The following is a 26,971-nucleotide window of genomic DNA, read 5'->3' as shown; positions in this document are numbered from 1 at the left end:
CTACTCATAGAACCTAATCAGATAGTGCCGCTCCTAACGCTCGGCGGCGCTGACCCTAGCGGCTGCGGCGCGCGCGGTAAGGAGAGGAAAGGAGGCGTATACCACGGAAATCGGCTGAAATGTTCAGACTAATTCCGAGCACTGGACTAGTAAAGTGTTTGCCTGTTGAATGACCTCATAGCAACGGTCTGTGAGACATATATATAATATCAATTACAAATATCCTTAGTATCCGGCGACTTCTCGGTGCAAATGGAATCTCAGTTTGATTTATATACTCTTGGCATTCACGATTGGTGTGTATTAACTGTATTATTCTTACAAGATAGTAAATTTTTACGTAGCATTGCATTTTAATTGATTGCATCTTAATATACATATGTAGGTAAGTAACCAGACACTAAATATTTCTATTTCAAAACATAAAAAAATTAACAAATAATCTTGTGAGAAAAAGACAAAAAGGGCCGTTGCTGGTGCTTCGTGCAAAATTTATATTATATTATAAATTACAATGACAAACGTTTCTGCCTATGTTAGGCCTTTTTCAACGTCGTTACAAAAATAAAAAGACACAATAAACGGTATCCCAAGTGTCGAAACGTCTGACAAACAAATAAGACGATATACGCAAGATATTCTTCATTTCAGTTAATTTCAAAGAAAGATTATTTCCTTATTTATTATAATTATTTCCCTATCATATTAGATAATCTTTCTGATCGCTGTCTTTTTGACTGTCCGAATTAGTTTAACTATTTATTCAGTTCTAATCATGGACTCTTTGACTCTCATGAAATTCTCCATGAATTTCGAAGACATTTTGTTTGCAAAATTTTGGTCTCCAACTCTTCCATGGTTTTTCATTGGACATATTTTTTCGACTTATATTTACAATGCTAATTTTCAATCTTTTCATATGGAAATAATCTTTTTTTGAAATTTACTGACATGAAAAATATCTTGCGTAAATCGTCTTATTTGTTTGTCAAACGCTTCGACACTTGAGATACCGTTTATTGTGTTTTTTTATTTTTGTAACGACACCGAGGAAGGCCTAACATAAACTGAAACGTTTGTCATTGTAAATTTATAATATAATATAATTTTTGCATGAAAAACTAGCAACTTTTGGCTTTTGGCCTTTTTCTCACAAGATTATTTGTTAAATTTAGTGAATCCTTAACATTATTATTATTAGAAAATTTTATAAAGCATGATAAATACAACTTTATTTCCTCAAATCTCTTTCTGCATAAGTAACTGTATCACTAACTTTCTTTTTACTCATTTATTTTTTATTTTGTACGGTATAAGTCTTTTCGTGTGTAATAATTAATTATCATTGCTGCAAAGTGAAAATAATTAACTGTGTGTGTGTGTGCGCGCACAGCTTGCTTACATGTATTAGAGAATGTATATCATAACCGATTATAAATATAATATTTTAACATTTTAATATTTATAGAATTACTGGTACTTTAAGTAACAATTTCGTCTTTGTTTTATTTTTGTATTCTAACAGGCAATTTTAAATATTTAATATGTTTTTGATAACTATGAAGTTGAAAGCTATGAAGTTACTCATATACAATATTACTATCCTTCTAAACACTATCGACTTATTTTATCAATTTCAATTTTTTCATGTTTTTTTTCAAACGAAAAAAAAAAAAAACAATAGCAGTAGCCATAATCGATGTTGTTTCTTGGCGTCAAATATTTTTCTAAATGTTCTATAATAACTATATAATTGGCTATATGTTTGGCAAGACGTGTAAAAGTATCATTGCTAACATCATATTAACGATTCCTATAAAATTGAGTATCGTGACTACAATTATAGCACCATTCAATTATAGTCCAAAATATTACACATTCAGTGTATCATGATTTCTTTCTGTATTATTTTTATGTAAATAGTTGAAATATGCTCTTTCTGCTACATGAAAATTAAAAACTAGATGTTGTAAATGAATATGTTTTATTGGCAACAAACATTTTTTGCAGACATTTTTTTAATATAAAAAAAAAATAAATATGATATTCCAAAAGCTTTTAACAAATGGCAAAATAATGATAATCGCTACAATAGTACTTTGTACTATTGTAACTATTAATACTGAAAATGACGATGTTATCAGTATCAAAAATTATACTACTATCAATACCGGAAATGACACTGGAGTTTATTTCCCGGATTCTATACCACTAATACCATTGCATTATGATGCCAATATAAGATTTAATTACGAAACAAATGACATTTTTGGTGAATGTAATATAACTATATATATTAATCGTCAAACGGAAAACATATCTATGCATCCAGTGATCTTTGCTATATTTAAAATTAATTTGTATAAAGATCTTGATAGTGAAACAATTTATATTCCAAATTATTCATTTATTCATAATCAGAGCATGCTTACGATTGATTTTACCAATATGCCAGAATTACCAAAATTTTTAACACCTGGAAGATACACTCTAATAATAGCATATATGCGTCACATAAATAATGACAAGAAATACATCTCTGCATTATCATTTTTTAATGAAACTTCGAATAATATGTGAGTAAAAAAATATTTGAAACAAAATTATACTATGCAGATTATTTTCGATAATATTCTTCTCAAAATATATTTATTATAAACATTTATAAACCAGATGACATTCTGAGAATTGCGCATTACATAAAATAGACATAATAGTACTCAAATGAATTCAACACTGCATTTCAAATTTGTTGATTTCAAGATGTAGAAATATATGTCAAATTGGTACATTTGCAACATTCTGTACAGCGTTATAAACTATGATTCAATTTTTATGAAATTCAACACTTTTAGTCTATTCTCCATAGTTTATCCTTAGTCGATTATTGAGTATAATTATATTTAAAATTTTATACTTATCATATTGTTAAAATATGATAGGTTAAATGCGACAGGTATTGATGTAATGACTGCTCAACAACTATTCCCATGCTGGGACAAGATAGCATTTAATGCCACCTATAAAATTTCCATCAAGCATCATAAAAATTACACAGCTTTATCAAATATGCCTATACGAACAACAGAAAATGACAAACTTGAATATGACATGATATGGACACATTTTGAGAATTCATCTTCAATATTTATCGAACATGTAAAGGTTGTAATAACTTCATTCACTAGAATTCATACTTTGGTTGTAAGCGAAACGTTTGTCACATTTTGGGGTAGAAAAACCATTATAGGCTATTTACATTTAGCGAAAAGAATTGCTCAACAAGTTCTATACTTTTTGAAACGTGAAAAAATTATAGACAAATTACCAAAAATAGACTATGTTGCATTTTGGGATGATCAACATAATACCACTGAGACATGGGGACTAATTTTACACAGGTAATATTCGAAACCAAAATGAGTTGATCAAAAATAAATAACAAATGTAAAATTATCGAATAATATAATTTAAAAACTGAAAGATAAACATATTTTTATGTCACAATGTATAAATTAGGAAATAGTTGAAATCTATACAATTTTACTAGCGCCACATTAAGAAAATATCATTACCCTTAGTTTAGATTAAAATTTGAAATAATCATTCTTTTCGTCAATTCAGATTTTTCTTTAGTTTCAGTTTTAGAAACATGAAAAATGACTGTGTGCTATAAGTTGTACATATAAAGCGACTGCTATAAAAGTTTTTATTATATCAGTTATTTTGTCCAAATTTATCACAGTTCTTGTTTTCTAAATTCCAATGTTCTTTTTTATCCGTGAAGTTATTTATAAAAAATGTACAAAATGTCTTTTTTCTAGCTTTTTGAAATAAAGTCTGTATGTATAAATAAACTCTGACTGTATAAATAAACAGATAAAATTACGTCGTTTCAAAAGTAAAATAAATTACATTGTTAAAAAAAGTTGCATAACAGCACAAAATTTTCAAAAGTCACTTTATTTCTACTTGTTATAAGATTGAGCTCAAAAGATCTTAAATACATTTTTTGCAAAAACATTTATAGAAAATGTTTTTCGTAAGCAGCAAACGTTTCGACTAATCATTCAGCCATCTTCAGTGCTACCGTTGCAATTCTGTATAGTAGAAGATAGTAGATTCAATTCGTCATTATTAAAACTCTTTTGAGTCTTAGACAGTCGACTGTCAGAGTCGAGAACATGGTAACATTCGATTAACACCTACATAAATAAGATTTTCTCGCAATCACATACGTGACTTAATTTCCAAAAAAGTTTTAATAATGACGAATTGAATCTACAATCTTCTACTAAACAGAGTTGCAACAGTAGTACTGAAGATGGCTGAATGATTATCCAAAACGTTTGCTGCTTATAAAAAACATTGGTTATAATAAAAGATATTAAGAACTACAATCTTCTTTGGTTTCGGATCCTCCTGCTACTCCATTGATTTAAATTTTGCGAGCCTAAACTTCAAGTTTTTAATTATAAAAAAGTTTATTCGTGGTTTTGCAATAATTTGTTATATCCACAAAATAGAGAACTTATTAAACTGTTTATTTACCGGAAACATTGTCGACGAACTTTTTATATTTAAAACCATTTTTCAGAGAAGCTGATATTATTCATGACGAAAACTTAGATCCCATTAAGTATAAATTGAAAGTGTCATACTTAATAACATATCAAATAGTATCTCTTTGGTATAGTGATGTGTTGCTGTGGTCGAAAACAGGTTTTATTAGATGGCTTGCAACGTATATTTTATCTCAGGTAATTTTCATTTTTATTATTGATATTCTACATTTGGTAAACATTTAGATTTGCACAATCAGATCCAATCGTCTTGACTTTGACATACGTTACCAAAGCCAATTGTTTTGAGTAACAAGAAAAAAGTTCTCGGCACTCATTATTTATTAAAAAGTTGTTAAGAAAAGAAGTTTACTGAATAAATCGTAATTTTATGACACCATCTATATTTAATAAAATAAACTCTTATTCTTAGCAAATTTATTTATTTAAACATGGTAAATAGAACGCGTGGCAGAAAAGAAGCTCTGCCTCTCTCTTTCTGCATTCTCATCTTAAGAAAATCTTATCTCCTACCCAATTCCAATATCTTTCGGAGAAGAGTGTTGTGCTGAGCCCCTTCCCCTCTTATATCCACGAATTAGTTTATAAGAATTATTCCTACATTGTAAAACAAGTGATAATGATCTATAATGTGTGTATGAGTGCATATATGTTACTTTTTGACACCGAGGGCTAATAATATCTCGTCTTGCATTTGATTCAAATATATGATTAGATGTTCATCATTGTATGTCAAATGAAGCAATTCATGTGGCAAACATATGACACTATGAATTTGTAACAAATATTGCGTGTTTTACATTAACGTATTAACTTTATGTTATATTTTTCAATGAAAGTAAAAGAAAGACATTTGCTACATGACGTCAGTATAATGATCTTTCTTCAAAACTGCTGGGCTGGAAAAATTAGAAGAATAATTATTTCAAGCTCTAATTTTAATTGTTAATAACTTTTCATATTGTTTAAAGTTTTTAAACATAGAGTGACGACTAAATCCATACATGATTTTACCGCGTTTCAATAAATAAATCTGTTAAGAGTTTGTTCTGTTTTATATACGTGAATGTTAAAAAATTACGTTGTACCTATTCATTAAGGGGGAGCCTCGTGTAACCGGTTAAAAAAATTGAAAAAATTTTTTTTGCTTTAATCAATAGTAATCCATGTAGAAAATATATTCCCAAAGTTACAGAACAAAATTTGAAGTTTTAAGGAGTCCACAGCCCATTTCTTGCGCGCAGATATATGTACAAGCGCGCGGCGAAGCGCTTGGTCAACGGTAACATAAGATATAAGATTATAAAATTTGTAACTGTTTTTGGCGCGTTTTCGGAAGTACTTATTTGAGAGTGCAATTTGGAGAGTGCAAGCAAAGTGTGAAATTCGAAGAAGCAAGAAATCGGAGCCTCAGTTTTAAACTTGTTGTTACACTTTTCTTTTTTACTTTTCAATACCGAAAACCTTAAACGCGTTTTTCTCGAAACCAGTTTTTGGCAATTGGCGGGAAAGATTACTCAAAAACTATTCGATCAATCGAGTTGTCTCTGTGTATACATGTAGTTTAATAATATAAATTGTCGATGAATCTATAAAATTAGTAAAATAATTAATTTAAACAATTTTTATTGCATAAATAAGGTGACATTTTGTAGGTCAAAATCGCAATTTTTTTTTAAAGTGCTGCCATTTTTTCAATTTTCAACTTTTTACTTATTTTTTAAGTTCATCGACTAGATAATTTCATAGAAAAAAAAAACTTTTTTTTTTTTTTTGTTTTAAACGAGTGCAAAAGACGCTACAACTCCCGCTAATTCACAACTCCAGTGACGAGGCTGCGTCAACATTTGTTTATAGTGGCTCTATAATCAATTATTTTTAAACAAAAAAAAATTTTTTTTTATTTTTTAATATATGTTATAAAACACCAAAAAGTTTTAAAAAGATTCGTTGCATTGTTTCTTAAAAAAAAATTCCTAAAAATCATCTTTGTTTTAGCGATTCATACGAGGCTCCCCCTTAAATTTCTGTCGTTAACAACTATTTAATAAAAAATGTTATAATAATAAAAAAGTTTATTTGCAACGATCAGTCGTGCTGTATTGCTTTAAATTGCAATTTGTTAACTAAATATTTATTTTATTATTTTATATTTTTTAGATTTTTCCGGATTATGAAATAATGAATTTATTTATCATTGAAACACAATGGGAATCTTTTCTCTTTGATACTCCTTCTAATGCAAACAAAACGAATTCACTTAGTTATCATGTAGATCATCTAAAATGTGAGTTGGCAAAATATAAGTAAAATCCTACAAATGGTTAAAACAAGTATAGTTAAATAATACTGTTAAATAATATGCAAATTTTTAAATTTTATAAAAAAAAATCAAAAACTGATCTACAAACAACTTAAATTACAATGTACTGACATACATAAATTTTATTATAAAAGAAATATATTTTAACTTTTAAAAATATAAGTTTCAAAGTACTTGACAAGCACTTTATAATTTTAATTGTTTCAGCATCCAATATATGGCACATATTATACCAGTTTAATGCTTATGTGTTTTGGACTGGTATCCGCACATATGTTAATAGCAAACAGTAAGTAATATCATTTTATATATTCTGCTAGATAATAATTACATAAACAGAATATTGAAGAAAAATGATGTATTTAAAATTTTACAATTTAAAAGAATAAATATATACTGCTTCAAACCTATCGAGTAATCTTAAAGCTACATAACTGTAAACAATTGTAAACATAACGTTTGATTTTTCAAGAAAAATCACCAAAACCAACATACCGTTATATTTTTAGAAATGATCTCTTACAATTAGTTAAAAACTTAAAATAAAAGGTTATGTACTAGACACTGTCCTTTATTAAATAATATTGTATTTTTTATTATTATTTCTAACTCTTAAGATATTAACGTTTTTCTAAAACACACAAATATTGAGCTCAAAAAAATAGGTCCCGAGACCAATGTATCTATTAAAAGTTATACAGCATGTTAGAAATATACAAATGTACCGCAATACATTGTTAAATAATATAAAAAATCGTTTATAATTAATATTGCTCATAATATAATAATGCGATATTTTTTTGGTGTAGCATGATAAAAAATAGTTATAAAAAATTAGATAGATATAATTCAATTCCTTGTTTTTAAAGTGCAATTTATGTATGTCAATTTACGTTAATTTACATATTAATAAATTACCACAGTTGAATAAGGCGGTTTTCTGTACCCTTTAATAAAATTCACCAAATCGTACCGTGAAGAAAGCATTAAAATTGATCCAAATTTATTTTAAAAAATAAGTTTAATTTATCCAAATATAAGATTAGATAAATTAACATTTTCCAAATCCAAAAACATATATCCTACATATCTTTTATAATTATGTATAATTATATTAATATTACTAATTACTAATTATACAAATATATAATAATATAATTATATAAATATATAAATTAATATTTTAATGTACTAAATAATAATTTTGTGTTCAGCAAACAAAAAATTTTTGCTTAAAATTTGCATAGTGTATATTCTTATAGAAAATTTTCATTTTACAGATATAATCAAACAAATGATATATGGCACATTGTACAAATTGTTTTACATACGTATCTAGATAGTTCACACAAACATTTTATAAATGATCTTATATCTGTCTGGGTAGCGGGAAAATATTATCCTGTACTACACGTGACACGATATAATTTTAATAACACGACAATATTACCCACATTCAATTTCGATGTTATTTACGAGGATACAAAACATCTTTCAGCATTCGTGACATATACGACAAAATCAATCATGAACTTTCAAGACATTTATCCCAATAATTCCTTATGGATAATAGCACCAGAAATCAAATCAATATGGAAAGAGTTGAATATAGATGATTGGATTATAGTCAATTTACGAAAAACAGGTAAATGTAAAACATTACACTTATTATGTTTTATCTTGATATCTTTTTTTTTAATCTTATGCACCTAATGCTTGTGATATATGCACTCGCACAATCGTACGTGTCACTCGCAAGCACAAATTCTCAGACTATTCGTACACTCACACGTTATTCGTTCTTAATGTTTTTTATAACAAATTGTTCAAAGTATTTTATATAAAAATTAATAATATAAGGAACTGTTTCACAAAAAGGAATATTAGAAATTATTATTTAATAAACTTTTTCAAGAGGCTTTAATAATAAAAATTTTCCTTTTAATTATAGGATATTATCGTGTTAATTATGATACTGAAAATTGGCGTATACTTGCGCAATACATGAATTCTACGAAATATATCAACATACATGTTCTTAATCGGGCCCAAATCATAGATGATGCATTTTACTTCCTCATACATAAACAACTTGATTATGTTACGTTCTGGAACATTTCTGAATTTTTGTCACGAGAAACGAATTATGTGGTATGGTATCCTATGTTTAAAGCTTTTGAACAAATGACTGTTATGATTTCAATTAAAAATGCTGACAACGTAATGGTACGTAATAGCAAATTTCTATAAAGATTGCATCAAAATATTATTTGTACAGGATAATTCAATACAATCTGATGTCTTTGAAATGTCATATTCTTGAGTGATTTCTAATATAATTTTTTATTTAGCAAAATTTTGTTGGAAGGTTAGGGATAAACTTCCGAAAAGCTATCACCTCTGATTTTCAGCCTAAATACTTATCTTATCTAGCAAATATTATTCCCAAATGAATTTTTGGCGCAAGTGCCCCCTCTGTTCCCTAGCTTCTCTCAAAGGTAAAACTGTTTTTGTTAATTTTTTTAGAAAGTATTTATTGTGCGGAGAAAGTTGTCAAACGAAAAATGAAGCTTATAAAAAGCTCTACAAATAAGATCCTATATATATTTTACCTAATTTCAATATCTTAGTCGTTATTATTAGAAATCTGGAGGCAGTGTGTTTTGCCCCCCTACGGGGGATTCCATCATCAGGAAACTATACACATAGGATTTGGATTGAATCTCGCTTTGCGTATAAATTCATAAACCCATGTGGAAACTCGCTTCGCGTTGTAAAGCGTATGCAGTGGATGCAGTGGGTGCCGCCCCTCCTAGGGAGGCCTTTACAAGTTTTTTGATTATAACGACTAAAATATTGGCGTTAGGTAAAATATATATCAATCTTATTTGTAGAGCTTTTTATGAGTTTCATTTTTTGTTTGACAACTTTTTCCGTACAATAAATACTTTCTGAAATTATTAACAAAAACAGTTTTACCTTTGAGGGTGTCTGGGGGGCGGAGAAGGCATTTGCGCCAAAAATCTATTTAGGAATATTATTTACTAGATAAAATAAGTATTTAGGCTGAATATCAGCCAAATTAGAGGTGATAACTTTTCGGAAGTCTACCCAAGGTTAGTTTTTGAGATATAATTGAAAATGGTTCGCTACTCGTATACACGTGAGTCCGGTAAAACAAGAATGCTGGAACGGTGCAACGCATCATAAGAGTAACGTAACGCAGTCATAGAGTGTGTGAGTGTGAGTAGCAAATTATTTTCAATTATAATTTAAAAGCATTCAAACAAAAAGTTGCAGACAAAATTTTGCAAAAGGAAAAATTGTTTTAGAAATTCCTCAAGGATATGATATTTCAAGAACATCAGGTTGTTTTGAATCACTTTGCATATAAAGAAATTTAAATAAATTTAGATATGTATAAATATACATACATATCTTTTACAGAGAACAATCGATTGAAATTTATATTATTTACCAATTTTTAGGAAAAGATGGAAAAATTATTGAGTGGAGTTCTGTATCGAATAAAATACGAACCACAACCACATGAAAACGTTCTCATCAAATGTTTAAGAGAGGAAGCCGTAAAATGGGCATGTATTATTGGTAACAAAGAATGCAGACAAGTAGCCAATATGCAAATGACAAGAGATCTATATTCTGAAAGTGCCACGTATGTTTTACAACCACAATATTTATATGAACAATTTTTGTTGCATTACGTATACTTACATTATATACATTGAATACTAGATAAACTATTTTTTCATAAAATACGCTGAATTTTTAGCTGGTTGAAGTTTGGAACGTTCCTGGAACGAATTTTTAAAAATACTTTGTCGCTCTTGTCCTTTTGCAGGGAGGAAGTTTTGAGACCCACAAACAAAGTACAAAAGAGACCGATTTGATACATGCGTCGGAAGACACCCTTTTACCCGAAAAACCACCCCCAAAATTACTTAAACGATTCTCCTGAAACTAAAAATGATTTGTCGCTCTTTTCCTTTTGCAGGGAAAAAGATTCGAGGCCCTCACACGACATACAAAAGAAACCGATTCGATACATGCGTTGGAAGATACCTTTACACTCGAAAAACCACTCCAGAGCGTCTAAAAAACTCTCGCCTAACAAAAAATAACTTGTCGCTCTTCTCCTTTAGCATAGAGAAAGTTCTGAGGCCCTCACATAACATACATAACAGACCGATCCGATACATGCGTCGGAAGACACTCTTTTACGCAAAAAACCACCCCCAAAATTAATTAAACGATTCTTCTCAAGCTAAAAATGATTTGTCGCTCTTCTACTTTGCATAGAGGAAGTTCTGAGGCCCTCACACGACATGCAAAAGAGATCAAACCGATACATGCATCGGAAGACACTCTTTTACTCGAAAAACCACCCCTAAAATCAATTAAACGATTCTCCTCAAGCTAAAAATAATTTGTCGCACTTCTCCTTTTGCATAGAGGAAGTTCTAAGGCCCTCACACGACATGCAAAAGAGACTTAACCGATACATGCGTCGGAAGACATCCTTTTACCCGAAAAATCACCCCCAAAAGGGTGTCTTCCGACGCATGTATCGGTTCGATTTCTTTTGCATGTTGTGTGAGGGCTTCGGAACTTTCTCCGTGCAGAAGGAAAAAAGCAACAAATCATTTTTAGCTTGGCTAGAATTGTTTAAGTGATTTTGGGGGTGGTTTTTCGGGTAAAAGGATGTCTTCCGACGCATGTATCGAATCGGTCTTTTTTGCATGTTGTGTGAGGGCCTCGGAACTTTCTCCGTGCAGAAGGAAAAAAGCGACAAATCATTTTTAGCTTGGCTAGAATTGTTTAAGTAATTTTGGGGGTGGTTTTTCGGGTAAAAGGGTGTCTTCCGACGCATGTATCAGTTCGATCTCTTTTGCATGTCGTGTGAGAGCTTCAGCACTTCTTGTATGCAAAAGTAAAAAAGCGACAAATTATTTTTAGCTTGAGGAGAATCGTTAAATTGATTTTGGGGGTGGTTTTTCGAGTATGAGGGTGTCTTCTGACGCGTGTATCAAATCGGTCTCTTTTGCATGTCGTGTGAGGGCCTCGGAACTTTCTCCGTGCAGAAGGAAAAAAGCGACAAATCATTTTTAGCTTGGCTAGAATTGTTTAAGTAATTTTGAGGGTGGTTTTTCGGATAAAAGGATGTCTTCCGACTCATGTTTTGGATCGTTCTCTTTTGTACTTTGTTTGTGGGTCTCAAAACTTCCTCCCTGCAAAAGTACAAGAGCGACAAATTATTTTTAAAAAATCGTTCCAGGAACGTTCCAAACTTCAACCAGCTGAATTTTTTAAACAATACTTTTTTAAATAACGCAGTTTTATAACGCCATCATGGGAAGCATGGATGTATTGCAATGGTTTAGCATCAGCGAACAATACCATTTGGTACAATGTATTTAAGAAATGGACGGAGACATATAAACATACAATTTTAGAATACTTAACTTGCTGTACAGATCCTACACTTATACAAGTTTATTTGAGCGCATTGAAAAACGAGTTTTTCAAAAAAATAGATCGCAATAAGCATGTTCAAATATATCTTCTTATTATTGCGAAGCATGCAGAAAACGATATAGCGTTCAATTTTGTATTGCAACATCTCAATACTCATATATATATGTATTCAACTTCCAACACGTAATGATAATTTTTTTATAAAGATATTTCTGTATACATATATAAATATTTGTTACAGTTATAATATTTATCCATATGTCTTTTTGGTTCTTGTTATCTTTTTAAATAATAATATTTATTATTTTGTTTTTGCAGGCAATCTTATCAAATTGCAATATTTATTATTATTATTACGCACCAAGATAATGTAAAACAATTTAAAAGGGTACATTTTTTTTATCTTAAATAACACTCATTGTCTGACTTTTTATTATTAAACTTATTATTTAACTTATTATTTAACTTATTATTAAACTTTTTATTTGATTTCTCATGTATTAGGATAAGTCAGAAATTACCTGCTATATGAGAATTATGTTTTACTTAAAAAAATTGCGGATAATTTCTGACTTACCCTTGTGAAATATGACATATTTGATCCGATGATTATCTTTAAGGGGAGTGGAAAGATTTGAACGGCCGAAAATTGAGTAAAATTCAAATGTCGTTTGTGGACAAATGAATAAACATACGTAAATTTTTTTTAGCATGTTTTAAATGTCGTTCAAACTAGCGGCAGAAATATTATGCACTAAATTCCGTTAGCTTTTCCTCTCTTTAAGGTGGAATCCAAATTTTAAACAGCTGCGTGTCTCCACAAATTTGAACAATAGAAACACGAGGGAAAAGTAATTGCGACACAAAAACGAGCCGCTACCTGTGCGCGGACACTGCGGATATACGCGGTCTCACATTTTTGGCTCTTTTGAGCTCAATTTTGCGAATTTCTAAAAAAACAAACAGGGAAATATTCTTAAAGAATCATACTATTGGAATGTGTAAAAAACCAAAAATGAAATTTTTTAAAATTTCAAATCTTTTCCACTCCTCACAGCAATTTATGCTGTCATAAACTGTAATGTAAAAAAAAATTTAGATTTATTGATACTTATTGTCGAAATAATTTGTCTTAGGTGCGTCAATTCGCGAAAGTTCTTTTAAGAAAAAAACGACTACTTAATGCTGTTAAAGAAAAAATAAAAAAACGAATAGACGAACATAGAAGACAAGTTAGAACATATGGGCTCATCGGTCTATTAAAAAAAAATTAATTATTCCTTCTAATACTGCAAATTTTTGTTACAGCAGATATTTGCCATTTTTGATTCACAATAAATTATAAAAAATTATTTGATAACTATAAATGCTTTATACCCAGCAAGAAATGACTCTTCGAATTGATGTCGAGTCGACATCAATACGATGCAATATCGATGATTTCAACGTCAGACATCAATTTGACGTCGATTGATAGGTCATTTCTCGCTGGGATAGTGAAAAAAGAATTGGCTCCGAATTACCTACAAAATATGTCTAGGAATGTAATGTAATTTGCAACAAAATAATTTTTATCAAGAATAAAATAATATAAAATAAAATGTTTTGAATATTTCTATGCTTATACTAGAACAAATTTGAAATATCAGAAGTTGTAAGACAAAAAGTAATATTAATATTTGCCTTTATTTGTTTATATGGACAATCTAAGAACAGAGCTGACATATATGAATTAAAAGTTGTTTCTATCATATTATATGGTGCGCGATTCTTCACTATTGGCGATCGCTGATATATCGAACTCACAATTTCTTTAGTTAATATGTATATCTTGGTAATGAAAGTACATTTAGGTTTCACCTAGAAAAAATCTGTTTTTCCGAAATGTTTAATTTATAACGAGTAGCCAAATATTATTTCTTCTACCGATTCGATGATAAAAAACATTCTTGAAGTTATCATCGTTTAATGGGCTCTATTTTCAGATCAAAAATATTGCTTATTTAAAGTTGTAAGAACACATTTCATGAACGGGGGGCAATCTTATGCCCCAATCTGCACGCTGTCTTTAAGATAGTGTGTTGAAAAGATCTGATGTTAAATTGCCCGTGTAGCTGATTCAAACTATCAGTTAAAGACAACGTGTAGACGGGGCATTACACTGTTTTAAGTAGATCCAGACAGTCTTAAACAATCCGTAGCAGTCCTGCGACATCTAAAGAAATTCAAGAAATCAACAAATTCGAGATTATCTAAAAGAAAGAGAAATCCGACGGACTAGGTAGATCGAGCGATAGAAAACGAATTATGGGGCACATCTCTGACGATATCTCTTACAATAAACATGATTTGGTCAATTCATGTTTTTAATTTGCTGGTCTCTTGTTTTCCCTTTAAGCACGCAAGACAAATGAGCAATGACAGACCTTGCCACACATTTGGACAATCACTAAACCGTTAACAATTACTCAACCTTCGTTATTGTGACACATGATCGTATTTATATCGAGCTATCGAGCTATCGAAGTTATATCTGCCTCCAAATTGAATATTATTTTCTATCGACTAGTAAAGTGTTTGCCTATTGAATGACCTTTTAGCAACTGTTTGTGAGACATACATAATATCAATTACAAATATCCTTCTTAGTATTTGGAGACTTCTCGGTGCAAATAGAATCGCAGTTTGATTTATATACTTTTGGCATTTACGATTTGCGAGTATTAACTGTATTATTATTACAAGGTTTTTACGTAGCATTGCATTTTAATTGACAATTTTAATATACATATGTAGGTAAGTAACCAGAGACCAAATATTTCTAATTCAGAACATAGAAAAATTTATAAAGCATGATAAATACAACTTTATTTTCTCAAATTTTTTTCTGCATAAGTAACTGTATCACTAACTTTTTTTCACTCTTTTATTTTTTATTTTGTACAGCATAAGTCTTTCGTGTGTAATAATTAATTATCATTACTGCAAAGTGCAAATAATTAACTGTGTATGTGTGCGCGCACAGCTTGCTTACATGTATTTGAAAATGTATATCATAACTGATAATAAATATAATATTTTAACATTTTAATGTTTCTCGGATTACTAGTACTTTAAGTTATAATTTCGTGTATTTTTATAGTTTTGTATTGCAAAAAGTATTTTTAAATGTTTAATATGTTTTAATATGTTTAAGTATTTAACATGTTTTGATGATACTCTATGAAATTACTCATATATATACAAACAATATTACTATCTTTCCAAACACTGTCAAAAATATTTTATTAATTTTACTTTTTCACGTTTCTTTTATTATATCTTACACTGAAAGAAAAGAATAATAGCAATAACCATAATCAATAGCGTTATTTGGTGTCTACCATGTTTTTCTAAATGTTCTAACTATATGATTGCTTATATCTTTGGCAATATACTATACGTATAAAATTATATTCCTAACATTATACTAACGATTCCTATAAAATTAAGTGCCGTAACTATAATTATAATATCATACAATTATTGTTCAAAATATGACACTTTGCTCTCAGTATATCATGGTTTTTTCTCATTGTATTTTTTCATTGTAAGTTACTTTAATCGTTATTATATACTTTTTTTTGTTATATAAAAATTAAGAATATGTGTTGCAAATGTATATGTTTTATTGCTAACTAACATTTTTTCAGAAACTTTATATATAAAGCAAACTAAATATGATATTCCAAAAGCTTTTAACAAATGGCGAAATAATGTTAATCGTTACAATAGCACTTTGCACTGCTGTTGATCCCGAGTTTGAGACTACATTTCATTTATCAGATTTAACACCGGTTATAACACCATTGCATTATGATGCCAAAATAAGATATAGTTACGAAACAAATGACATTATTGGTGAATGTAATATAACTATACTTATTAATCGTCGAACAAAAAGGATATCCATGCATCCAGTGATTTTCGTTATATTTCAAATTGTTTTGTATGACAACCTTTTTAAAGAACAAATTAATATTCCAAGATATTCATTTAATAATAAACTAAACAAGCTTACGATTGATTTTTCCAACACGCCAAAACTTTCAAAATTTCTATCACCTGGAAAATACACTCTACAAATGGCATATATAGTATACGTCACATAAATAATGACAAGAGGCATTTCTCTGCATCTTCAGACTTTAATAAAAATCCGAACAATATGTAAGTAAAAATATATTTGAAACAAATTTATATTATAAAGACTATTTTCGCTAATATCCTTTCCAAAGTGTATTTATTAAGCATATTTATGAATTAGATGACATCTTGAAAATTGCGTGTTACATAAAATAGACATAATAGTACTCAAATGAATTCAACACTGCATTTTAAATTTGTTGATCTTAAGATGTAGAAATATATGTCAAATTGGTGCATTTGCAACATTCTGTACAGCGTTATAAACTATGATTCAATTTTTATGAAATCCAACATTTTTAGTCTATCCTTTATAGTTTATCCTTAGTCGATCCTTGAGTATAATTATATTGAAAATTTTATATTTACCATATTGTTAAAATATGATAGGTTAAATGCGACAGGTGTTGATGTAATAACTGCTCAACAACTATTCCCATGCTGGGACAAGATAGTATTTAATGCCACCTATAAAATTTCAATCAAGCATCATAAAAATTACGCAGCTTTATCAAATATGCCTATACAAGCAACAGAAAATGACAAACTTGAATCTGACATGATGTGGACACATTTTGAAAAATCAACTTCAATATTTATCGAACATATAAAGGTGGTAATAACTTCATTCACTAACACTCATACTTCGGTTGGAAACGTCACATTTTGGAGTAGAAAAAACATGACAGGCTATTTACATTTAGCGGAATGTATTGCCCAACAAGTACTATACTTTTTAAAACGTCAAAATGCTATAGACAAATTACCAAAAATAGACTATGTTGCATTTTGGGATGATCAACATAATACCACTGAGACATGGGGACTAATTTTACACAGGTAATATTTAAAACTGAAATAAATTGATCAAAAATGATTATTAAATAAGAAATGTAAAACTATCAAATAATATAATTTCAAAACTGAAAGATAAACATATTTTTATGTCACAATGTATAAATTGAAAAATAGTTCAAATCTATACAATTTCAGTTGCGTCACATTAAAAAAATATCATTACCTTTAGTTTAGATTAAAATTTGAAATAATCATCTTTTTCGTCAATTCAGATTTTATTTTAGCTTCAGTTTTAGAAACGTGAAAAATGACTGTGTGCTATAAATTGTACATATAAAGTGACTGTTATAAAAGCTTTTATTATATCAGTTATTTTGTCCAAATTTATCAGAGTTCTTGTCTTCCAAATTCCAATTTTCTTTTTTATCCGTGAAGTTATTTATGAAAAATCAACCGCTCAAAAAAATCAACCGCTCAAAAAAGTCAACCGCTCGCTGGTTCCTTTCTGGGTCAAGGAATTAAATCCCTTTTATCCGGGACAGAACCTTCGTGCACCATTTGAGAGGGAAGGTGGTTTTGAAAGAACGAGGAAGGTTTAATTAAATGGATAAAAGCAAATTTTAATTTAATAATGCCTTAACATTTAATCAGAATGTTTGGTTTTGATACAAAAAAATTTAACTCTTAATCGTAGGTAATGTAATATATACATATGTGTAGTTATTTTTGTGTATTTTTACAATAATGAATGTGTGTCATTCCTCAGGAGAGAGGACAGAGAAATAATAAAATAAAGAAGGAACCGACTTACTCGTTACGATGAGAGAAAGATATTCGTTCCGATTTAAGTGCAGAGTAGTTTCGGATCGCTCGAAGTGGGCGCCCTGCTGAGAGATGGTGTTGTGTAACAGACGGACCCTCTTTTTGAAGATGAGGCACCACTCGGTCGCGGTTAAATATCACTTAACAATACTACTCGCGACGAGTTTTTCTGTGAGAGGAGATTATCCTCTAATTCGTAGCCCGAACTATTTGAGAAGATTTTCCGAAGAAGCCGAAAACTGTTAGGAAAGTGACTGTAACCGTGTCGAGAAAATCAGAAAATTGACTGTATCGAGAACTTAGAGAAATGCTGTATGTCGAACTTAGAGAGACGACTGGATATCTGTGAGAAATAACTGCGAGTCTGTTTTTTTTGGAGGACCATCAGAACACGGGTTTTTATACTCTTTTCTTGGAATGGATCCATTTGGAAAATCCTAGGTTTTTGAGGTGGGGATCGAATAGGATTTAATCTTACAAGAAGATTTTTAATGCGGGGAAAGATGGCGTCACTTTTAACTAATAGGCTTAAGTTTAGATAATTAGATTACTTGTAATGGGGGTAGGAAGAAAGGGGCCCTAACGAATAAGGAGTAGCGTCGTTTCGGGTCCATATACGATGGGGGTGGATTTTTGATGTGGCGTAATCCGGTTGGTGTTAATTAACATAGGTGGCATACATCTCGGTGCCTTAAGATCTGGATGGGCGTAGTCTTTAGACCATACGATAGCATGATGGGTGGTCTATAGAAGTGCTTGCCCCGATTCCAGGCTTTCGGATTGGAGGTTTGAGAATCGGTGTATAAGTTCACAGGGCCTTAAGTCATTGGTGCAATAAATTTGACAGTTTATGACTGTCGCGTGATGAGTCGCGTGGAGAGTATGACTAATGCATCTCGGTTTCCCAGACCTATCGAACACGTGCGCCGTGTCAAGTGTCACGCCTTCTCAGTATGCGACTGCGGTCATTGCTCGATCATTACCCAATACAACCCTATCTATTAGCTAGGATTTTCATAGGTGGAATCAACGAATATGGGCTAGCTTGTTTTTGTGCCAGTTTTTATCTCTTACTCTAAACGTCTGGAGTCGGCTGAAGACTCCAACTATAGCAAAGTTTTACGATTTTTCTGGCGCCGATAGGCACATTGAACGGCCAAGTTTGTTTGAAATATTGATGCCACCTGCTATTTTTCTCTGTGAGAAGGCTCGAGCTCGTGGTGTCTCGTGAGAAAAGCAGCTCTAGCGTTATAATATTCTTTAAAAATTTTGTTGGTTCCACGTTTATTAGGTCTGGTATTTAATGTTATATCTTATTCAAAAAGAAAAGAATCGTGGAGTCTGCTCGGGACGTAACAATAAATTACATTGTTAAATAAAAATAGATAACAAACCAAAATTGTCAAAAATCATTTTACTTCTTGTTATTAGATTAAGTACAAAAAATCTTGTATTTTTTGCAAGAAACAGTTATAAAAAAGTTTATTCGTGGCTTTGTAATTATTTGTTATATCTACAAAATAGGGAACCTATTAAATTGTTTAATTACCGCAAACATTGTCGACAAACTTTTCATGTTTGAAAACATTTTTCAGAGAAGCTGATATTATTGATGATAAAGACTCAGATCCCATTCAGCATGAAATAAAAGTGGCATACTTAATAACATATGAAATAATATCTCTTTGCTATAGTGATGTGTTTCTGTGGTCAAAAACAGGTTTTGTTACATTGTTTGCAACGCATATCTTGCATCAGGTTGTTTAAATTTTTACTATTGATATACTACATTTGGTAAATATTTAGATTTACACAATCAAATCTAATCGTTTTGACCTTGAGATATGTTACCAAAACCAGTTGTTCTAAGTAACAAGAAAAAAGTTTAGTCGTCGTTCATATTTATTAAAAAGTTATTAACAAAAGAAGTTTACAGAAATAGAGCGTAATTTTATAATACCATCTATATTTAATAGAAAAAAATGTTATTGTTAACAGATTTATTTACTTAAACATGATAAATTGAACGGAAGAGGAATCTACCTCTCTCTCTCTCTCTCTTTCTGCATTCTCATCCCGAGAAAACCTTATCCTCTATCCAACACCTATATTTTTTGGAGAAGAGTTGGGTGCGGAACCCCTTCCCGTCTTATATTTTCAAACTTGTTTGTAATAATTATCTGTGCATTGTAAAGCAAGTGATGACTATCTATAATATGTGTATGTACACTGCAGGCCAAAAGTTTGAGATCATATACAAAATTTTAGAATATATCAGTGTAGTTATTTAAAAGTTTGACTCGTTGTACGTTCAACATTTTTTTTTAGTTGAAAGTAACCTACCATTATTTAAGACAGCTGTAGTTAATTTAGTATTGTTTAATTTTGAGGAAATAACAGAAAAAAAGAGTACGTTCATAAAATTCTTCATTTCAATATCGTAACTTAACGTTAGAAATATTATGTTTTCATTTCAAGAGAGTCATTGAATGGTCCGAGAAACATGTCCAATATTGAAAAATCTTTCAGCTATTTTAGATGACGGATGGAAAAATCTCATCAGAAAAAATTAATAAACTTGCACTCAGGTTATCAAGATTAGTGAAAAAAGTAATTTAAACTAAGGGTGGTTACTTTGACGAAAAAAGTATTTAAAATTTTTTTAAATACTTTATAAAATATTTTTTTTTTAATTTAAAACTTTTAAACGTGGAATGACGATTAAAACGCATATATTCAATTTACCACGTATAAATAAATAAATCTGCTAAGAATTTATTCTATTTAATATACGTGTATCAGAAAATTACGTTGTATTCATTAAGCTTCTTTTGTTAATAACTATTTAATAAATAATTTATTTTATAATAAAAAACAATCTAAAAATTTATTTGCAGCAATCAGTATAGTGCTGTATTGCTTTAAATATATTTTTTAAATAAAATATTTGTTTCATTATTTTAAACTTTTCAGCTTTTTAGGAATAGTGACAAGAGTAGTGACATAATGAACTTATTTATCGCCAAAACACAACGACAATCCTTTCTCTTCGATACTCCTTCTAATGCATTAAATGTTTCTAATGAAATGAATTCACTTAGTTATTCTACAGATCATATAAAATGTAAGTTAAGGAAATATAACTAAAAGCTTATAATTAATGGTTGTAAATATCATTACAACTATTACAATTATACCACAAAGTAAATATATAATAAAATAATAGTGATGAATAATACGTAAATTTCTAAATTTTATAACCCAGACAGCACAACATATCCAAAAGACGCCCAGAGGATGTTTTTGGGACTACAAAACGTCCTCTGGATATCCTTCGGATATCCTTTGGATGTATTTTGGACATGTGTGCTGTCTGGGAAAAGAATATAAAAACTGAACTACACAAAATTTAAAATACAATATTGATGTATACATTTTATTATAAAAGAAATATATCTTTATTTAAAAAATATATATATTTCAAAGTACTTAAGCACATTATAGATTTAATTGTTTCAGCATCCAATATATGGCGCATGTTATACCATTTGATAACTCCTGATATGTTTTGGACTGGTATCCGCACATATGTTAATAACAAACAGTAAGTAATATCTTTTGAAATCTTTCGCTAGATAATAATTACATAAATGGAATATTGAAGAAGAATGACGAAGAAGAATTATTTGATTTAAAATTCTATCATCCAAATATATATAGGGTGTCCCTTTTTAAATAATGACTTCAAATATCTCTTGAATAATGCATTTTAAAGAAAAATATTTCATATAAAAATTGGAAGGTTCAAAGGGGGCCAATCGATGATCTTATTAGATTTTGGGTCCCTTTCATGTACAAATATTACTAATTACTAATTATATAAATATGCAATAAATTAACGTTTTCGTATACTTAATAATAATTTTGTGTTTAGCAAACACAAAATTATGTGTTTGCTAAACACAAAATTTTTGCTAAAAAATTCATATGGTGTACACTCTTACAAAAATTTTCCATATTACAGATATAATCAAACAAATAATTTATGGAACATTATGCAAACTGTTTTACATACGTATTCAGATAACTCAGACACATTTATTATAAAAGAACTTATATCTGTTTGGATAAACAAAAAATATTACCCTGTACTGTACGTGACACGAAATCAGTTCACTAACAACACAAGATTCCAATATCTCACTACTTTTATTGACGAGGACACTACTTTTATTGACAAAGTACATCTTCCAACATTCGTGACATATACGACAAAATCAATTATGAACTTTCACGAGATTTTTGTCAATAAATCCTTTTGGCTATCACCGCAAAAATCGGTAACGTTATCGGAAAATTTTAAAGAAAATGATTGGATTATAGTCAATTTACAACAAACAGGTAAATATGAAATATTAAATTTTTTATCTTGATATCTTGTTTTATCTTGCTATCTTTTAATCTTATGCACCCTAATGCTCGCACACTCGCAAGTGTCATGCTCACAAACATACATTTTCACATGCTATTCGCTCTTACAATTTTTTCAAATAAATTGTTTAAAATATTCTATTATAAAATAAATAATTTAAGCTCAGCGAAAAATGACTTATCGAGTTGATGTCAAGTCGACATCAATACGAAGTAATATTGATGATTTGACGTCAATTAGGTGTCGATTTGATGTCATTTCTCATTGAGAAGATATGTTTCACAAAAAACGATATTAGAAATTATTTTCCGGCTTAGCCATTCGCGCCCTGATATTTTTTCTCTCGTTCTTCTTGCTCTCTTTTCAATAATTTCCTTATTTTAATTCGTACATTCTCGAAAATGAGATCAATGTATGTAATTTACGTATACTTTAGTATCTCGAATCTGAGACCAGTGTATACTTTAATATGTCTCAATGTAGACGAATCAAGTTTCTATATGAAACATAAAACTTTCGCATCAACAACCAGCGATGGCTCGAGAAGCCTTTTAATATATATATAAATAATTTCTTAATAAATTCTATCAAGAGACTTTAATGATGGAAATTTTCCTTTTCACAATAGGATATTATCGTGTTAATTATAATACTGAAAATTGGCTTGAACTTGCGAAATACATGAATTCTACGAAATATATCAACATACATGTTCTTAATCGGGCCCAAATCATAGATGATGCATTTCACTTCCTCTTACATAAACAACTTGATTATGTTATGTTTTGGAAAATCTCTGCATTTCTATCACGAGATACGAATTATGTAGCATGGTATCCTATGTTCAAAGCTTTTGAACATATGACTCTTATAACTCCAATTAAAGATGCTAAAAACCTAAAGGTAGGTAATAGCAAATTTCTATAAGAAAGATTGCAATAAAACATTAGGTATATATAAAGAAAGTTCAAATAAATTTATATGTATATGTGTGTGTAATTATACATTATATTTTTTAAATCTAACAAATAACAATAAATATAAAATTCAAATTATTTAATAATTTCTAGAAAGAAATGCAAGAAATATTAAAGAACGTTCTGCAAAAAATAGGATACAACGCAAAACTGAACGAAAATGCTCTTACTGAATGTTTAAGAGAGGAAGTTGTAAAATGGGCATGTATTGTTGGTGACAAAAAATGTAGAGAAGTAGCCAATAAGCAAATGATGACAGATCTGCATTCTGAAAGTGATACGTAAGATGTTTTACAAACACAAACAAATATTTATATAAGCAATTTTTGTTGCATTACATATGCTTACATTACATACATCAAATACTGTACTGGATAAATTATTTTATCATAAAATAAGCTAAACTTTTTAAGAAATAATTTTTTTAATAACGCAGTTTTATAACGCAATCAGTATCACGGACAGAATGGATGTATTGCAATGGTTTTGCATCAGCGAACAATACCATTTGGTACGATGTATTTAAGAAATGGATAGAAACATATAAACATACAATTTTAGAATACTTAACTTGCTGTACAAATCCTACACTTATACGAGGTTATTTAAGTGTATTGACCGAAAACGAGTTTTTCAAAAGAATAGATCGCAATAAGCATGTTCAAATATATCTTCTTATTATTGCGAAGCATGCAGAAAACGATATAGCGTTCAATTTTGTATTGCAACGTCTTAATACTCATATATATATGTATTCAACTTCCAACACGTAATGATAATTTTTTTATAAAGATATTTCTATATACATATATAAATATTTGTTACAGTAATAATATTTATCCATACGTTTCTTTGGTTCTTGTTGTCTTTTTAAATAATAATATTTATTACTTTGTTTTTGCAGGCAATCTTATCAAATTGCAATATTTATTATTATTATTACGCACCAACATGATGTAAATCAATTTAAAAGGGTACATTTTTTTTAACTTAAATAACACTCATTGTCTGACTTTTTATTATTAAACTTATTTTTATTTGATTTCTCATGTATTAGGATAAGTCAGAAATTACCTGCAATATGAGAATTATGTGAAAGAGAATGAGAATTACTTGAAAAAATTGCGGATAATTTCTGACTTACCCTCGTGAAATATGACATATTTGATCCGATGATTACCTTTAAGGGGAGTGGAAAGATTTAAACGGCCGAAAATTGAGTAAAATTTAAATGTTGTTTGTGGACGAGTGAATAAACATACGTAAATTTTTTTTTAGCGTGTTTTAAATGTCGTTTAAACTAGCGGCAGAAATATTATGCACTAAATTCCGTTAGCTTTACCCCTCTTTAGGGTGGAGTCCAAATTTTAAACAGCTGCGTGTCCCCACAAATTTGAACAATAGAAACACGAGGGAAAAGTGATTGCGACACAAAAACGAGCCACTACCTGTGCGCGGATACTTTGCGGATATACGTGGTCTCACATTTTTGGCTTTTTTGAACTCAATTTTGCGAATTTCTAAAAAAACAAACAGGGAAATATTCTTAAAGAATCACACTATTGGAATGTGTAAAAAACCAAAAATAAAATTTTTCAAAATTTCAAATTTTTTCCACTCCTCACAGCAATTTATGCTGTCATAAACTGTAGTGCAAAAAAAATTTTAGATTTATTGATACTTATTGTCGAAATAATTTGTCTTAGGTGCGTCAATTCGCGAAAGTTCTTTTGAGAGAAGAGCGACTACTTGATGCTGTTAAAGAAAAAGTAAAAAAACGAATAGACGAATATGGAAAACAAGTTAGAAATTATGGGGTCATCGGTCTTCGATTTCGGCTTACATAATATTTATAAAAATTAATTATTCCTGCTAATATTGCAAATTGTTACAGCAGATATTTGCTTTCTTTGATTTACAATAAATTATAGAAAATTATTTGACAACTATAAATGCTTTATAGTAAAAAAAGAATTGGCTCCAAAGTACAAAATATGTCTGTTAATGTGTAATATAACTTGCAAGAAAATAATTTTTGTCAAGAATAAAATAATATAAAGTAAAATATTTTGAATATTTCGATGCTTATGCAAGAACAAATTTGAAATATCAGAAATTGTAGGACGAAAAGTAATATTAATATTTGCCTTTATTTGTTTATATGGATAATCTTAGAACAGAGCTGTCATACATGTATTAAATGTTGTGAACATTACTGTTACGTCCTTACCTGAAGAGAAGTGGCTGGGCCGTAACTGGTGTGTCATACAAGTCAGAATTTAAAAAAACTTAGCTTGTGCGACGAACGGTTTGTTTATTTTTCTAGAAAACGGTTGTCTGGCAGCTCTATATATTGGAATTTCCAGCATATATACATATACATATAATTCAGTGTATTTACATTATATTACCAGAGAGAAACCTGAGAGGGACTACGCTGCCGTTTTTCGTAAGACGCTTTTTCTAGGCTGTACACTAGCGGCGCGTACATCTATTTTACAGTCTGCCTGGAACTACATGGCCACATTCATTTTTTGGGATGGTAAGAGAGCTCTGGTTGGTTCATGTCCATGTTACATCTACAATTTATTGAACAGAAATATGTCTCGCATATAGATATAAATTATATCTATATGTTATAAATTGTATCTATATAAATTATATCTATATGCGAGACGTATTTCTGTTCAATAAATTGTGGATGTAACACGGATATGAACCAACCATGACTCTTTTACCATCCCGGAAAATAAATGTGGCCATATAGTTCCAGGCAGACTGTAAAATGGATGTACGCGCCGCTAGTGTACGATCTAGAAAAAGCATCTTACAAAAAACGGCAGCGTGGCCCCTCTCAGGTTTCTCCGTTTTTTGAAAGAGAATCTTGCTATTTGCCCACCCGAAGTTTTATCATTATTTTTGTCATCAATAAACTACAAACTAACTGCCAAAGCAGAAGTTCCAAAGTATATCGACAGCAAAGAATTAAAAAAAAATACAATATAGAAGTGATAAAAAGTTTTAAAATCATACCTACCTACCCAAAAACTTTATCTAGTAGAAAATCCTACTTAATTAGAAATTCTATACCTAAGAGTTCATACAAAAAATCTTAAATAAATAAGATTTAATGAAATTGAATTGCGGAACCGTTTGGAAGTTTTTTGCGGAGTTGTTTGGGAATTTTTTTTCGCGAGATGCTTAGCGCAGAGCTCAGCTCAGTTACTGCCATTTGCATCTGAAATTCGGGAGGGAGTTTTTCGCAGAATGCTTTAGCGCAGAGCTTGGCTCAGTTACCGCCATTTGCATCTGAATTTCGGGAGGGAGTTTTTCGCAGGATGCTTTAGCGCACAGC

At 29.9% G+C, this 26,971-nt stretch overlaps 2 protein-coding genes across 4 annotated transcripts; both read left to right on the top strand.

The window, feature by feature from the left end:
* Nucleotides 1-88: 88 nt before the first annotated feature.
* LOC105674269 (thyrotropin-releasing hormone-degrading ectoenzyme-like) lies at nt 89-14,606 on the top strand. 2 transcript variants are annotated; one of them, XM_012370469.2, is made up of 12 exons: nt 89-385; nt 2,011-2,576; nt 2,943-3,401; nt 4,598-4,760; nt 6,744-6,870; nt 7,114-7,195; nt 8,187-8,551; nt 8,858-9,132; nt 10,395-10,582; nt 12,262-12,585; nt 12,721-12,790; nt 13,539-14,606. In XM_012370469.2, exons 2-12 carry the CDS (start codon nt 2,041-2,043, stop codon nt 13,674-13,676), a joined length of 2,727 nt encoding a protein of 908 aa, XP_012225892.2. In that variant the 5' UTR covers nt 89-385; nt 2,011-2,040; the 3' UTR covers nt 13,677-14,606. The 2 variants fall into 2 exon arrangements, with proteins under 2 accessions (XP_012225892.2, XP_067216445.1); XM_067360344.1 differs by lacking the exons at nt 12,721-12,790; nt 13,539-14,606 and having other exon boundaries at nt 12,203-12,331.
* Nucleotides 14,607-15,214: 608 nt separating this feature from the next.
* Nucleotides 15,215-26,336, top strand: LOC105674277 (aminopeptidase N-like). Of its 2 annotated transcripts, none has more exons than XM_067360364.1 (11): nt 15,215-16,611; nt 16,992-17,427; nt 19,803-19,965; nt 21,181-21,331; nt 21,727-21,811; nt 22,232-22,608; nt 23,268-23,542; nt 23,710-23,897; nt 24,053-24,385; nt 24,521-24,590; nt 25,323-26,336. In XM_067360364.1, exons 1-11 carry the CDS (start codon nt 16,557-16,559, stop codon nt 25,461-25,463), a joined length of 2,274 nt encoding a protein of 757 aa, XP_067216465.1. In that variant the 5' UTR covers nt 15,215-16,556; the 3' UTR covers nt 25,464-26,336. The 2 variants fall into 2 exon arrangements, with proteins under 2 accessions (XP_067216465.1, XP_067216466.1); XM_067360365.1 differs by having other exon boundaries at nt 15,217-16,611; nt 16,978-17,427.
* The last annotated feature ends 635 nt before the right edge of the window (nt 26,337-26,971 follow it).

Source organism: Linepithema humile, chromosome 8 (assembly GCF_040581485.1).
Source record: "Linepithema humile isolate Giens D197 chromosome 8, Lhum_UNIL_v1.0, whole genome shotgun sequence".
Lineage (NCBI taxonomy): Eukaryota > Metazoa > Arthropoda > Insecta > Hymenoptera > Formicidae > Linepithema > Linepithema humile.
The sequence above is the reverse complement of the archived record's forward strand: the minus strand, read 5'-3'. Positions and strand labels throughout refer to the sequence as shown.

What these genes read in the sequence shown, in the direction of transcription:
- LOC105674269 (XM_012370469.2), top strand. Translation starts at nt 2,041, where the DNA reads ATGATATTCCAAAAGCTTTTAACAAATGGCAAAATAATGATAATCGCT. An exon ending in AAAATGCTGACAACGTAATG is followed by an intron (nt 9,133 to 10,394) that starts GTACGTAATAGC and finishes ACCAATTTTTAG; the next exon opens with GAAAAGATGGAAAAATTATT. An exon ending in ATGTAAAACAATTTAAAAGG is followed by an intron (nt 12,791 to 13,538) that starts GTACATTTTTTT and finishes AATTTGTCTTAG; the next exon opens with GTGCGTCAATTCGCGAAAGT.
- LOC105674277 (XM_067360364.1), top strand. Translation starts at nt 16,557, where the DNA reads ATGACAAGAGGCATTTCTCTGCATCTTCAGACTTTAATAAAAATCCGA. An exon ending in CTGCATTCTGAAAGTGATAC is followed by an intron (nt 23,898 to 24,052) that starts GTAAGATGTTTT and finishes TTAATAACGCAG; the next exon opens with TTTTATAACGCAATCAGTAT. An exon ending in ATGTATTCAACTTCCAACAC is followed by an intron (nt 24,386 to 24,520) that starts GTAATGATAATT and finishes TTGTTTTTGCAG; the next exon opens with GCAATCTTATCAAATTGCAA.